Below are 16,847 nucleotides of genomic sequence, written 5' to 3' on the forward strand. Positions count from 1 at the left end.
AGAAAGAAACACACGCCTTGTTTTATTCGCGGAATAAGATCATGAGATATCATTTATCTCCCTACCTCGCCCGATTTACATATACTGTATATAAAAAAAATACAAACTCTTAAATATATAGTCTGCTGATTATTCTATATTTCATTTGCACTTACTGCTCTGATCCTTAGGATACTCCACTTATTGGCAGAGTAACAACCTCTTCAGTCAATATAGGGGGATGTTTGGTGAGAGAGAGATAATACAGCACTCACACACACACACACACACATACACACACGCTTTTTCTTGTATTAAATGACAGACAGTATCGTTCTGGTCTTGGAAAGGGGGAGAGGAGGAGAGGAGGGATGAATTACCCGCACCCCCCAACCCAAACTCACCCACCCCCGTTTTGTGTTCTTTCGCCCACTGGTCAACCATTTAAACCACAGGCACCAGCAATGCGTTGATTCATGAAAGCAAAAGGAGGCAAATAAAAAAAAAGGCTGAGTGGGTGAATGAGTGAGCGAGTGAGTGAGTGAGTGAGTGAGCGAGTGAAGGAGTGAGCGAGCGAGTGAGTGAGTGAATGAAGGAGTGAAGGAGTGAGTGAGACTCCTCCCCTGGAAGCTGGGGCTTGTATTTGAGGTTTGAAGGCTCCAATCCCAATGCAATACAATTCAGCCACATGTGGCAAAGTGATTCCAGCTCTTTCTGCACCGACCGACATCCAGCACCGCTTTCCCGACACATTTACTGACAATCTCGAACAGAAAACCCTCCTTCAGACTTCTGCACCTTGTGGGCAACTTGGAACTTCCACCCAACAGAGAAGAGATAGAGACAGACAGACAGACAGAGAGACAGACAGAGAGACAGACAACTTGGGCTGTAACGTGGGATTCAACAACTCGACAGCTCTAGGAATTAACTTTTTTCTCTTTTTTTGTTTTTTCCTGAAGGAGGGAAGGGCGCAGGGAGAGAGGGAGAGGGAGAGAGGGAGAGAGGGAGAAAGGGAGAGGGAGAGAGGGAGGGAGAGGGAGAGAGAGGGAGGGAGGGAGGGAGAGGGAGAGGAAGAGAGGGAGGGAGAGGGAGGGGGAGAGGGAGAGGAAGAGAGGGAGGGAGAGGGAGAGGGGGGAGAGAGGGAGAGGGAGAGGGGGAGAGAGGGATAGGGAGAGAGAGAGAGGGAGGGAGGGAGGGAGGGAGGGAGGGGGAGAGGGGAAATCTGACTGATCAGAGAGAGAGAGAGAGAGTAAGTAAATAAACTCTCGGGTTAGTGGGTGGACAGCGGTTGGTGTTGGTGTTGGAGGAGGAAATTCAAATGGGTTCTGACGTGCGAGATCTGAACGCTTTGCTGCCGGCGGTGTCCACGCTGAGCCCGGGGAGCGGGAGCTGCAGTATGCCGGTGGGCAGTGCCCCTCAGTGGGCTCCGGTGCTTGACTTCCACCCGGGAGCCGCCTACAGCGCCCCGATGGGACACCCGTCCTTCATCAAACAGGAGCCCACCTGGAGCGCCTCCGCCGCCGGCGCCGTGGCCGAACCGCACGATGACCACTGTCTGAGCGCCTTCACCGTCCACTTCTCCGGCCAGTTCACGGGCACGGCCGGGGCTTGTCGCTACGGTGCCTTCGGGGCTCCCCCGCCGACCCAGGCGCCTCCCAGCCAGGCGAGGATGTTCAGCAACAACGCCTACCTCAACCACTGCATGGACACCCAGCCCCCAGCCAGGAACCACGGTAAGGGGGTCACAGACAGGGGGTCACAGACAGGGGGTCACAGACAGGGGGTCAGACAGAGAGACAGAGAGAGAGAGACAGAGAGAGAGACAGAGAGAGAGAGAAGGGGTCACAACTCTATGGTATCAATAAAGGTCGCATTGTATCATTGCATCGTGTTATCATTCCCCCCCATCGCCGGGCTGTGTGTTGTAGACTGTAAATCATGAGTGGACCTGAGTCTTTTTAAAGCAGAGTCTGTGATACAGGAGTTGGGAGGATAACAGCATTCATTGCCTGAGACTGTGCATGAAATAAATGTCCTGTGTGTTTATTCCTGGGCTGATCTCACACACCGAGCAGTGACTGGTGTTTGTGACTTGTCTTCTGAAGTGTAAAGGGAGCCTTAACATATCCACAATTTGATTTCAAACACAATATATATTTTTTTTTGGAGGGGGGGGGGGGGGGGGAGTTATTCCGACTGAGTGTATTCACACACACACACACACACACCAACAAAAAATACTCACACTCAGGGAGAGTCACTCTTACACCCCACTTACATGACAGAAGTGTAAATGGTTAAAGCCGTGTTTGAACCTAACCCCAAAAATCTGAATCCGAGATTCAGGAGAGAGAAAAGGACAATGTTTTGAGAAGAAAAACGTGTTTACAATTGACATTTCCGACCATACATATAGTCCTGTATTCCAATATTGTTTTTTTTTGGGGGGGAAGGGGTGAAGGGGGAATAATATAAATAAAATGCATTTAATTTTACTTTGTCACCCTAAGTTAAGAGATGTGATAATCATTGGGTTTCCCAGATTGAATTCCGATTTAGTAACTGTTCAGCTTGATTTCATAGCCCGGGTTACATGTTCTATTTTTTAACAAGGCGAATATCATTATAATAAATCACTCTTTCTCTCTGTGCATCAATCCTTGTTCGATGTGGTTTAAGGATGTTTCACTTTACAATGCAAAATCGTGTGTGGGTGGTTGGGGGGTGGGGATGGGGGTGGGTGGGGATGGAATACAAAAAGCACATTTGTTACAAAGTTCCATATTAATTTTTAAAATAAACGCCTAAAGAATGTACAAACGGGTGTCTAAATGTTCGTTTCAATGTGCATTCATTTCACGTGAAATTAGCACAGAAATAATAACCGAGTCTTCGGACACCTGGTTCTTGCCACGTTTGGTGTGAAGGGCACAGTTTTGCCGGCAGTTTCCGTGTAGTCACACAGTAACAGTCATATCTGAAGTTTAATGACCTGCTTCGTTTGTGTTTTAAGGACCAGTTATGCGTTATGTGGAAACGAGCAGCGCCAGGTTACATGGCCCTGTGTCCAGTACCAAACAATAAAGGAGAGAAGTGGAAATAATTGAGAACAGGAAGAAAACTAACTGAAAATTTCGGTCAAACGTCTTGAAAAATGCGGCGTTATCTCACCCGATTATGTACTGAAGTAACTATTGTGTATAACAGATACAGTGCAGGAAACTGAATCGATTGAGAGAGAGAGAGAGAAATGCGTTATACTGTACATCTGTGAAATCCACTTTGCTTTGAATCGCTGAAGGTCGGTGCGTGAAATGGAACAAGACTGACATGAATCAGCTGAATGATTATTTAGATGAAATTTATGCTCTCGAAACCCCAGCGGTCCACAGCCAAATAATTATTAATTTTAGGCAAAAGTGCCCCACCAGGGCGTGTGTGTAGGATTATTTCTAACAGGTGTGAGGGTTTGCCACTGAAAAAGAAAAAGCGGGAGGATTTGCTCCAATACAGACGGGGCTGTTATGCGTCAAGTTAGTCATAGAAACACTAGGAATTCAAGAAAATGTATGAGGTTCAAAATGGAGCGATGGATTTCTACATCTGTTGGAGATTGTTATAATTCCCCTGGTTCGTAAGCACTCATTTCTGCTCGGGGATTCGAGCGCGAATTTGCTTATTTGGTTTAATTTGATATACACCGCAGATTAACGTTTGCAGACAATACTTTTCTTTTTCTTGCAATTTCACAGACGTTTGGTAAATGTAAAAAAAGTGTTTCACGCCACGAATCAGCCCTTTCTTTCTCTCTCTCCCTCTCTCTCTCTCTCTCTCTCTCTCCTTAACTAAAAAGTTAGTTTTCAACACATAATCTTGTTTGGAGATAACTAACCCCAAAAGCTCCCCCCCCCCCCCCACCTCCCCATCCCTTTTTTATGCAGCGGTACAAGTCGAGATGAATGTCAGTCAATGTGGTGCGATAAACCTTAAATGTAGCGATCAGGTGAAATGATAGTTGGGGTATTTTTGGACGATAAAATCGTGTCCACTTGAACTGCACCTGCACCCGCCCCTGTAAGCCAACAGTCGTTTCCATAAATCATGCGAGTTCATTGACTAAACTGCTGTTAGCCTTTTATTATTCGGAAAAAAAGACCACGTTAATAAATAAGTAATCTTCCACACGTTTGAATGGTCGGTGACTGTTAACTTTACTGCTTCCTGATATCACTTCTATCACTCTGACCGGTTGCATGTTAATCACAGTAATTCGTGGCGAGTTGTATGGCCTTTACAATGTCGTGCAGAATAGCCCAGGGGTTATTGGAGTGTTATTGGTATTTTTTTTTAAAAAAAGAAGCACCCCCAGACTGTAGTTTTGAAGTTTGACCAGTTTTTCTGACCGTGGGAAAGGCGCTGCCTTGGATCAAGGATTATTTGATGCCAAGTCCAGCAAAAAAAAAAGCCCTTCAGAACCGGACATCTCTGTACAGTACTGACATACAGCTGTGTCCCTGTCCCCCCCCCCCCCCCCCCCAACCACCACCCTCACAAGAATGTGCCCAGATGTGCAGGTTTCCAATGGTTTTCACCCCCCCCCCCCACCCCCATTTTAATCAATTCCTATTTGACATGCCGATAAGCCCCTAATTAAAAGAGACCTTGCTATCTATCTATCAAAATGATTTGCCTCAGAACTGAAAGGGCGTTATCACATTCCAGAGCTGTGGGTCAGGCAAATGGAGGGAACACATGCGGCCAAACAGCACCTCCACTGCTTCCAACAAACTTGCTCGAAGGTCAGCCACCGGCTGTTGGTATTATTATCGCTTCCACAAGAGAAGCGCCACTGCTGTTTCCCTACTGCACGGCACTGCTCACCGCACCGCACCGCACCGCACCGCACACCCCACGCAGGAATGCCAACGATTGTTGCTGAACTGCAAAGCGAGATTAATACAATCTTTCACAGACACCCAACGGACAAAGGTTTGCTGTCTATTCAGGTGTCTGGTTCATTACAAGGAGATACGTACAACCTTCGAACATAAGTGACGCATTCTCTTCATATATATATATATTATGGATGTTATATATCTATGTATATATATATATTATAGTACAGGATGACTAAAAACTCGTGATACCATTACAATGTCACACACGTCTTAAAGAAATGGTGATTTTTTTTAGGTTAATAGGGTAGCTGAAAATATAAGACTTTTTGGTCACCCTGTGCATAGATAGAACCATAGAAATGTACAGCACAGAAGAAGCCCAATTGGCCGTGTCTGTGTTGGCTCTTTTAAAAGCAAGCCTTTCAGTCCCATTTATCTGCCCTTTCCACCCCCACCCACCCCCCCATACCCCTGTAGTTGTAGTTGACTGCTTCTTAAGACATTTATCCAGCTCTCCTTTAATATGGATCTGATTCACCCACCCCTCCATATCCTAACTACTGTGTGGCTGGAAAAAATATTCTTCTAACCTCCCCATTTGCTCCTTTGTTAACTAAAATTGATGTCCTCCAATCGTGTATAATATATATATGTTCTATATATATATGTTGTGTATATATACTCACGCGTATATTCTTATACACACACATATATATGTAGAACATGTAAACTATATATACATATATATATGTGTGTGTCGTGTATACTATATGTTTACCTTCACACTGCAAATGAACAAAGCTATTAATAACACAATACCTTCGATTCAGGCTGACGGTATCATTTGTATTGTGGAGTCGGGGCTAATTCACAAACATTCAACTCCTGGAGTCTGGTAACCGAATTCCCAAATGGATGCGTAATTTATTTTAAAACCCGTGTGGCTAAGAGACGGGTCTATAACACCTACACCCCGGGGTCGCTCAGTGACCAATTTGCTTTGACTAAAAAGCCTCGACTTCTGAGCGTCCAATTCGGGGCTTAGGGAGACCCAAAGATTTCCCCGAAAGATGGGGTCGTTGATAATCGAATAATAATAACATCAGAATCGACTATTCCGAAGCTGCTCAGGCAAATGAGGGCAATTGTTTTGCGGGATAAATACACAATTTCCCGTCCCCTGAAGTGCCCACAGGTTTATTGTACAATAGTCAGTAAAGTAAGGATGGCGCCTTTTGGTTTGATCGGCTGATAACACACCAGAGGTCTCACAATCTCACACATTGGCCCTATTTATACTGTCCATTGCTCTGAAAGAGTCAAACCATTGGCTTCGATGTTTATTTCCATCTTATACGTCTTACTCGATTAAAAAAAATGCGAAACCCCAAGTCCCTCGTCGATCGAAGTGCAGAGAAACGCCGAGAAAGTATGCATTATTGTGCATTATTTTACTTTATCCATATTTCGTGTAACCTGTATTGTTGCACATTTGGAAAAGACGGAATAATCCATTCCCTGCATTTAAGAAGCATGTTTTCCGTTCAATTCTGGGATCTTACCTCCATATTCACCCGCATCTTATGTCGTATTATATGAGAAATCGAATTTTCTTTGCAATGCATTGCCTTGGAGTTATTCATCTTATCGTCAGTATATTTTGCAGTATATTTTGTAATGGTGGACGGGATGTGGAGACTATTTTGAGACGTTAAGAGATGTGAATGGTACCAAAGCACTTGTTAGGATTGAAGGAAAGAAAAAAAAATAAACAGAGAACCTTGACAGAACTGACGTTAAAAAAATCTGGCAGTAAAAATCTCAGTAAAGTAGTCTTTCCAGGCAACGATGTCCCGCCGAGGAACTGAGCTCGTTCAGTGTTATGTTATATTATGTTATTGTATGTTATGGGGGAATTAGATGCTTTTGCAGCAACGTGTTATCACGTCATTAGCAGAAATAGTGAAACTACTGGAAAGATTTGGGGGAAAATAACTCATTCTGTTCGGGACAATCACATAAATGTGTGTCAAGTTAACCAAAAAAAACCAGCAACACCGACATTACACGACCGTGTAGACAGAGGTTTTATTCTGCAACTGTGCACCGTGTAAACATGGTTTGATGGGTTTATAATTGACTGGTGAAGTGTGTCACTGCTTTCATCCCTGCTTCGACCCAGGTGTGGAACCTTTTTTATTCCCCTCTCCCCCCCCCCCAAAAAAAAAAACCCGTTAACTTCTTGCCGAGAGAGAGAAGAGAGAGAGAAAGAAAGAAGGGGAAAAAGTGGTGTTTAATAAGCTGGAAATGTAGAGAGATAATGTAGCTGTTTTTGTAGGAAATGGAGTTGGTTTTTTTTTGCAACAACAGCAACAACAACAAAAAAATCAGTTCGGGGTATTTATTGACTTGTTGCTGAACACAGGAGTGAAGCGCAATCCCAAGTGAGTTCGTTAGTAGCCAAACGGATGGTTGAAGAAATGATGACTTTTTAATTAAATCGGGGAGCCCGGGTTCAGTACCTGTTAAAGCAGTTCATTCTAATTGAAAGTTGGCGTTGAAAAGGAGGGTGATTTACTGCGGGCAATTGTTGTGAGGTCAAATGCTTTTTCTGTCACTTGTTTGGGACTCGCACTTAACCTGTGTTTATTTATTTATTTTGACCAGAAACCAATTTGCTTGTGTATAGTGGGAGGGAGGGAGGGCGATTTTAATTTTGACTTACAGGGGCTGTGGTGAGTTGGAAGATGTGTGTGTGTGTGTGTGTATATGTGCTCTGTTTCATTCAGCCCCATCAGTGTTGTTGTCGTTTCGTTAACGAGTTAGCAAATGATACAGAACAGCTTGTAATGGGAACTGGGAGCAAGAATCCGGGCAAAGGCAGATGTTTTTGCTGTCTTTGGTGAAATTAATATTACTATAATGACAAACTACACCAGCTCCCCCCCCCCACACCCTCCCCCCATTCACCCACTACATTACTATCCAAACAATACAAGCCAAATGTTCCTGTTGTAAATTATGCTTGCTTAATTCAGGTTCGAAGTCTTTTCTCTCTCTCTCTCTCTCTCTCTCTCTCCCCCCCACCCCTTTATATTTTGTTCCAATTCAGTTTCACAGACCCAGAGGAGTGTGTAGGTGTACTATGTTTTTGGGGGGGATGCAACTGATTTTGGGGGGGGGGGGGGGAGGGGTAATAAACTTTACCGTCTCAATCGCGATGTCGCACTCTGCAAGTGAGGTTTATTGATTTCCATTCACTAAATGACACAACGTGAAAAATACTTGACGTTACCAATCTTTACTGTCACAATGTCCCACGTGGGTATTTTAACGTATACCATAACTCCAAACCATCAATTTACTTGTGTGTGTTTTTTTAAAAAAACAACCTCCACCCCCCCCCCCCCCCCCCACACACACACACACACACAATATTTCGATGACTTTGCAAAGTCTGCGAAATTGTAAAATCGATTGATTTATATTCCAATACACAACGGATGATTCTGGGCACCTCATGCGCTGTGGTGTGACCCTGACAAGGGGGAGTGCTCCAGGTATGACATGTCAGTTGTCTGGAGGTGATTTTGTGTTGTTGAATAGGCATTAAAAACATAACCTAATATTTGCAAATCGTCGCTGATCAGACGTTCCCGAAGATGGGATTGGCTCACGTTTTTTTTCCGCACTTGTGGACGTGTTCGAAAATATCCCGATGTCACTGAATCATAATAACAATAATAATAATGATAATAATCTTTGCGTTTGATAACAGCGCCTTATCGATCTCAAAGCGCTTCACAGAAGGCACTGTACAGTGAATTGCCTGTTGACTAATTTTATCTTGCGAAGCTTTTTGTGGGTGTGACATTCACACCTTCACGCCTCACTTTCTGAGGTTATTTGTTTTTTTTGCGCAGCGGATGAAATTATGGAATCGAAAGCTTCGAACGATTTAACCTTTATTTGTTACCGGGGGGGGTGGGGGGGGAAAAAAGAGATATTGCCTCTCAAACATCGGGGGGGTGGAAGAAAACCTCCAGTTTGCGCCCCTATACGAAAGAGAGTGTTGATCAGTCATTTCAAAAGGTGTATTGTCAACACTATATGGTCACCTGAAGTGCGTTACAATTGCAATCGCCCGAAATAACAGCTCTGCCCTTGAGATGCCAATATGTTCTTTGTGTGATCTGTGTTGGCGCTGTTTAAGATTCCGGTTTATTTATCACAGCCTCACACGCAGCCAAACCGTCCCGTTATTATTAACCGTCACCAAAGGTTTTACAAGATGCTGAAAATAAACTCGTATCGGTTCAGTGAAATTGCTGCAATGATCTCTGTTTGATCTGTTATTCCTGTACATAAGATCCGTTTGAGTTTACTTAAATTACACGTTTCGAAATAGTTGCAGAGAGAGCGAAATAGAGAGGTACCGGACTCTGTGTCCCTCTGTGACCCGAATAGGGTTCGACTGTAACATGTTCTGTGTCACAGTGTTGGTGTCTGTGCGTCGACTTTGGTGCAACGGGAATGGATAAAGGGAATGTGTGTGTCTGTGTGTGTGTCTCTGTGTCTGTGTGTCTGTGTGTGTGTGTGTCTGTGTCTCTGTCTGTGTGTGTGTGTCTGTGTCTCTGTCTGTGTGTGTGTGTGTGTGTATGTGTGTGTGTGTCTTGGAACAGAACAGTTGCAATATTATTTTTCTAAACCTAATAACCCTTCGCGCATTTTAGCAACTAATTAAATCGAAAGCGGATCCCAGGGAATAATTAAGCGAAAACAAAACGGACGTTCTTTCCATTATTATTATTATTATTATTTTGGGGGGGGGGGGGGGTTTCAATACGAGTAACCAACATTAATAATGTTAAGAACATTTTACTCGTCCATATTTACGACGCACCCAAAGTAACATGATTCTTGTTATGATCCATATATTTCTGGATTCGGGTTTAAAGGTTTCTGTCCAGGCGTGTGAACTGTTTGGTTTGAGCTGCTTCAGCCGTTTCATTTCAATTCGATCCAATTGAAAAGTCATCAAAATTCAATTGGATCGAAGTTGAACCCCAAATGAACCCCAAAATCTCAACATTGGGGTTGAAATTCCACCCGGGGTTTCGCTTTACTCTCTCTTTCCTTGGCATTTCAGAGCGTCCAGAATTTGGAAAATTCTTCCATAAGATGACCAAATAAAAGACAATCTTGATTTTGAAGCACGCTTTCTCCAAGTTACTGTAAGAACCAGAAAGTTGAGAGTGAACTTCACCATTTGCCATATTTTAGACGCTAGTAGAGTAAATCTAGACCCATGTGAAATTTCTCATGTACTCGATATATATATATATCTCACACAAAAGATTATTATTATTATTATACCAGACATGAGTAATAGAAAGGTCCAAATTGAGTAATGCGCCATTGTATTCACTGTTAAAATACATGCTTTTCAATTTTTTATTTGTGATCTTGGAAGAAAAGTAAAATACACAGAACATCTCCCCCTCATGTAGATAGCACATGCAGGTGTTGGATAATATAATACCAGTGTGTGTGTGTTGAACAAAATGTCAGTGTTAAATTATCCACCATTTGCAGATTTTACCCCCCTGTTTCCTGGTGAATCGGTTTTTAATTTGTGATATTATTGGGATTCTTTAATAAGGAAATGTCGGTTGCCAACAAAATACACAGTCAATCCATTTTAAAATATATTCTGTGAAGTGCTTTGGGATGTCTCAACGATGTTAAAAGGCGCTATATTAAATGCAAGGATTATTATTAATATTATTATTATTATCAACATATTAGAATCCCCAGCCGTCGGTTAGCAGATTGCTTCCTGGAGACCAGGCATGTCGTACTGCAAGGACACTTTACCTTCACACAATTTAGTTTTCTTTAATAAGGAATTCCGTTAAGAAATACCCCAAATTAGACCTCAAAATCACAGGAACCATTTAGTTTTGTCAAAGTAATAGGCTCATCCTAGAAGAAACATATAGTACAGAAAATGAAATGCCTGTCATTCATCAAGGAAGTCGAGAACATTTGAGGCTTTATTTTCAAGTTAATCTACAAAAGGCTTAATTAAGAGTTAAAAACAAACCCTTCTTACAGGAAAGTGGTATTAAAATTTAAGAGTGAATACGGAAGTCAAAACTACAATTGACAATCGTTTTTAACTTATTTCAGAAATTTAAAGATTTCTAAATAACTTGTGAAAAAAATTACAAGGAGATTAAACATCTTTTCATCATCTCACTCTTTGGAATATTGTGCAGATTTCTGGCTGCAATATATAGGCACAACAAATCTACCCAGCCATTTGCAATCCAGTGTTGCTAATAATAATAATAATCCTTGCATTTGATATAACACTTTTCACGTCTTCTAGACGTCTCAAAGCGCTTCACAGAATATACTGTAAAGTGAATTGACCGTATATTTGTGGGTGAAACGCAGCAGCCAATTGCACACAGCAGTGTCCCACAAACAGTCATGGATTAAAAATGACCAATTTATACTCTATACTATGGTTTCCAGTAATTTCCAATCATTTTTACCATGGAACTAGTTTTGAATGTTAATTTTTTTCTTACTGTCCCCAGCAACCTCCATGCCACATTTGGAAGATCATCCCTCCTCATCCTCCTTTTCACAGCTTCTACTTTTCCCCCCAGCTTTGCTATCTTCAATTTGTCAAGAACCTTCATTAATTAAAATATCTGTTTTGGGTGCTCATCACTTTTTCTTCAGAAGAACAAAACTTTATCCATCTCCACTCCTCTTAATGCAGGCTTTCAAGGTCATGAATAAATCCTGGTAAATTTCTCCGCAAAGGAACAAATGCATTTACTTTTAAATCCTGCCTGAAGACCTTCCTTTTTGATCGTGCTTACGGTCACCTCCCCCCTCCCTATCCCCCTGTCTCGGTATCAGACTCCGCCACTGTCAACCCCCCTACCTCACTTGAAGGACGCTATATAAATGCAAGTTGTTATTGTTGTATATTATTAGCTGCTTGGAGTGTACAATCACTGTTTTAAGCAAAGATTGAAACAATCTATGTGTATTACTGATTGCTGTGCAGGAGCTTTCAGTGAGTGTCAGCTTCTATTCAGTTTAACCATTTCAATGCAGCATCACTGTATATATTACATAACTGAGTACTTCTCATAACACCTGCGAACAGTAGTGTTCAATTAGTATAACTATTCTTTACAAGTTCATCAAGAACCAAAGACTGCTGGTCCGTAGTGTATTCTCAAACTGGCATTGTTTTATATATGCATTGATTGTGTATGTACAGATCTATTGGAGTCCTGACATGTAAAAGGTTGTTGTAGAACAGGAACACAAGGTCATGACACAAAGAGCTGAACAAGTCAAAACACAATAAAGTGAGCGATTAGTGCTTATGGTCTCTATAAACACATTCTAAATCAACACTATATTAATATGTATTACAAATTATATTAGGTCTCATGTCACCTTGAATTATTGTTATGCAGTCTTAACAGGTAACTTATGATCTGGAATCGAGCAGCATTAACGACTCATTTCTCACTCTGTTCTCATTTCGGTTGGTATAGTTTTGCCAATTCATGTTCATATTCTGTTGTACTTCCACTGAATTTCACTCTGTAGTTTATACCCTCTAATAGAGCCACGATTGATATTATTCGACTTCCTCTATTCTATTCTGTTGAAGTTGTAGTTGTGTTTTTAGGTTTTATCTTCCATGTTGTCACCAAGTATTTCCATTTTAGTTCTTGTGTTCTGTTGCCAAGGTCAAGCTTTGTTAAAATGATCAGAGAGTGAGACAAGAACCAAGAACCATGACAAAGATAACTAAAGGGAGTGTCGTTGCACAAAAAGGAAGACAAACATCAATTGAAACCTTATCCAGTGAATAGTTGAAGCATTCAGACCAGGCAGGTTTAATTGTTGAGTTTGCTGATCACGATTGGGGCAATAGGAGCATTGTACTTGATCACCACAGAGAAGGAAAAATGCCTCTGATCATGATCTAACAATCCCTGTTGGGAAACTGCATGTGTGGATGTCAAGTAAAGGATAACATTGGGCTTGGATGTGATGCACACTGTGGTTTAATAGCCTGCTGAGAGTTGTTGTCAAGGATTATACGTGAATAATGGCCACTTTGGCAAGTTAATGAATGCTGACAGTTGCCTGTGCAATATTATCCCAGCAAGTAGTCATTTTGCCTTCAAGAGAGGAAATGATTGGGAGAAAAAATGGTAGAGAAACATTGGCAAGAAAAAGGAGGGAAGCCAAATTAGGATTATGAGCTAGGAAAATAACAGCTGACCTGAACACTAAAACATTTTTGGGATGGAAGCTTTTTTACAAGGTTATTTTTATTTTTGTTTGTGTGTTGCTAAGATTGTATTAAGTCGTATCATTGGGGACCATACATTTAATATGACTTTTGCAAAAGTATGAGTTATGTGAAACTTTATATGTCATAGGAAATTCCATGGGACTTGGGCAGATATATGACTTAGGCGATTATATGATTTATACAGATCAGACTCATGTGCGTTTTACTGTATATTAAAAAGGCTTTAGATTTACAGCTGCAACATGTTTACGTCACATTTCTCCATTAATGCCCACTCGCCAGTCCATTCAAGATATTCTGGGTCCTTTGTAATAGCAACTCAGGCAAAGGATTCTGACTTTTCACATAGTTTTTATGATGGGCAAGACCAGATATCCGGTGTATAATTTTATCAAGGTTACTCACACAGATTAGGAAAACAACTAAGTGAGGATTGATTTGATGAAAGTCACCTTATGTGAAAATGTCTATTTGAAATCACTCTTTGCTTTTTCTATTTTCTGGCCAGTTTGCTACCCAGCTTGTTATTCAACTTCACTTTCATCTGTAACTACTTTCTGCAAAAACATTTCCTACATTATTAGTGTGATAACCTCAAGAAAACCTAATAAGGCACGGTTTTCCCTGTTTGAATTCACATTGGCATTGTCATAATTTATTATTAGATGCACAATATTTTCCCCTTTTGAACTGTGTGTTTTTTTTCCTTCCTTTCCTGAAGATGGTGATTTATGGTGGGGTATGGTGTTGGCAACCTTCCTGTACTTCATCAATAAACTTTTTCATAAGTCTTTCTCCTTATGTGAGCCTCACACAGTAAATGTCAGTGGGCTAGTTTAATATAGAGGGACATATCACATTCCAATAGGAGGGAAAGGAATGCAGATCACTAGCTAGTGGGGCTACAGTGCTCTATCAATGTACCGCCATGTTTTATTCTAGAGTTAAGGATGAAGCCTAGATCAGACCTGGATTAGTATGGCTCATTGGCACACCAGATATGCATACTGTGTACCTGCTTAACAATCAAAAGAATCCCTGAAATCTCAGATTTTATTTTATAAATTGGCTTGAAAGTAAGATTTTCTTGAACAGTAGAGTTGGGCTACTTTAATAGTTATCTCTTATCTCTATTCTTCCTGATCAATGATGGAAGATTGTTACCAAAACACCCCATGTCTTTCAGTTCCATGAAAGTTCAAGGTAGCCATCTTCTGGATTTGGCTACTTTGATGTCAGTTTCCAAATAATACTTTTATTGCACGTTTCTACTTGCCATGTGTCCTTGGGGGTGCCAGAAAGTATGATTGCAGGAACTAGAAATGGAAAAATGTTGGTGTATTTCTGTAACTTCTTTGTAATTCAGGTTGAAATGTGACATTGGAAATTTCAGCCGTGCACTGATATTCTACCGCAAAGTTAGTCTGTTTACTGTTTTATCACAGAAACTTGATCTGTTTTCTTGCAATAGATATATTGGAAATATTTTGCTGTTCCTTTTGATTTATTCAAAAATTTGTTCTCAGTTTTCTTCACTACACCCCTCTGTAATGTTTTGCTTCAGCAGCTGTAGTTTTTCTTTTTACTTTCTTTTATTCCAATCTTCTTTCCTCCCTGATGCCATATAATGTTTAAAATACTTTTGCTCGCCTCAATCATTATCGTAAGTTATTTCTTATGGAGATGTCAAATCTGCCATAAAACATTAATGTCTCCCAGGCACCTCAAGCCAAAAAGGAAATCTTGCCAATTGTTACTCCCAATTCCTCAAGTGTTTGTCTTCCCACCACATCTGTGTCTGCCCACTCCTACTACTTCCGTCAACAAATCTCTACAGGGCTTGGTTTGGTACTTGGTTTTCCTCGTTATACAGGATATGGGCCAGATCTGGCTTCCAGTTTTAGCACAGATAAAAATATCTGACACTATTCAGCTAAGTCTACCCACCACCTTTAGCCCTTGCTTTGTATGAAAACACTTTGGTGATTCTGTTAACAGTGCGCTGGGGTGAAAAATTGATTGAGACACTAGATTGGTTAGGGCACTGCCCCACTATATAAGGCCACTATATAAATGCAACTTGTCGTTGTCATTGTTGTTAAAAAACTATGACCATTTTTACATAGCCTCAAACTTTGAATTGGGATACACAGCTCCTAAAAGTGCAGTTTGCATTGATTTTTCTGTGCAAAATATCAAATATAACTGGGGTGTAACTCCTTACCAAACAGCACACAGGACTTCAGTAGTCTGCTGAAAAATCTGAAAGAAAATTTCAGATCAAAAGGAACACGTGGTGTTTTGGGTTAATCTTGTCATCTTTGACTAATGTGTCCTCTGATTTGACCCATTTTGTTTTGTTCTTCCCTGTTTGCAGGTTACGGTGCGGTGGCTTTCGATGGTACACCAAGTTACAGTCACCCTTCCACACATCACGCCCCTCAGTTCTCAAACCATCCCTTCAAACATGAAGACCCCATCAACCAGCAGAACAGCATAGGTAATGCCTTTCTATTCCACACAACACCAATGTTACTGATCCTTAACAAAAAAAATTATCTCTGTCCCATATTTCCCTTCTCCTTTCCTCACTTTTCCACAGACAGGTGAAATACTCTACTTCATGGGTAGTATTTCAGAAGGGGAGAAGGAGGGAGTTGGGAGATATTTAACACACATTTGAAGTGAAGGGAAGAGAAATGTTGTTGAAATTAGATAAAACTATTATAAGTCATTTAGAGATACGAAATAAAAATCTTCTTTTGCGTTTTCCCGTTACTCATAGCTAACTGAATTCCCAAGTCGATTTGAGGACTCCCAGTAGCCGAGCAGGTGGGACAACATAAATAGCTCCGCCAGTTGATTTAAACAAGTTGTGGGTTAAGAAAGAAATTTCTTGCGCAACAGTTTCATTGTTTGCAGCTGGTCAAAGCATCAGCAAACGATAGAGTGAAATATGAAGATACGTGGACCTGGGAAACAGCTTCAGATTTACAGCTGCCAGGAATCAGTGCAACAGGTTTTCCATATTTGAGTAACCGCTTAGGTATTAGGACTCGGAAAAAATCCTAGCGACCAAATCAGGAGAAACCTGTGCTTGTTCATTTTAGCTCCCTGCCCCTCCCCTGCCATCCAGCATCCCAGCTTGCCAGCATTCACTATCGAGGTTCGCATGTGGACAATGCAGGTGACTGGGGCCCATTGAATCCTAATAATAGGAATAATAAAAACATTCCTTGCATTTGATATAGCTTCTTATCACGTCATTGAGGCATCTCAAAACACTCCCTAGGATTCACTGTAAAGTGAATTGATTGAATATTTTGTGGGCGAAATTCTCTATAGAAGCAAGACTGAATTATGCAGTATAACTATTCACATTTATTTTATTTGTTTATTCCTTAAAACTCCCTTCCAATCAGTGTGTCTCGTATCAATAATTATAAGTAATTATCAGTAATTATAATCTTATTAAAGGGGTTTGGTTCTTGTTGGCTGTGGCTATATTCATTGCTGCCATTCTTTTGAAACCACTTTGAACACTTCTAGCCTTGTGATACCTTCTGCGTGTCAGCAAGTCTGGGTCACAGTGTAATTTTTTT

General features: G+C 41.2%; 1 protein-coding gene across 2 annotated transcripts in view; it reads left to right on the forward strand.

The window, feature by feature from the left end:
• The first annotated feature begins 1,184 nt into the window (after positions 1-1,184).
• wt1b (WT1 transcription factor b) overlaps positions 1,185-16,847 on the forward strand; it is a 32,681-nt gene continuing 17,018 nt past the window's right edge. For both annotated transcript variants that reach the window (XM_007887774.2, XM_042341436.1), the window contains exons 1-2: positions 1,185-1,715; positions 15,623-15,745. In XM_007887774.2, coding sequence (XP_007885965.1) covers positions 1,301-1,715; positions 15,623-15,745 — 538 coding nt within the window. In that variant the 5' untranslated portion in view covers positions 1,185-1,300. The remainder of the gene's footprint in view (positions 1,716-15,622; positions 15,746-16,847) is intronic.

Source organism: Callorhinchus milii, unplaced genomic scaffold (genome assembly GCF_018977255.1).
Source record: "Callorhinchus milii isolate IMCB2004 unplaced genomic scaffold, IMCB_Cmil_1.0 Scaffold17, whole genome shotgun sequence".
NCBI classification, from domain to species: Eukaryota; Metazoa; Chordata; class Chondrichthyes; order Chimaeriformes; family Callorhinchidae; genus Callorhinchus; species Callorhinchus milii.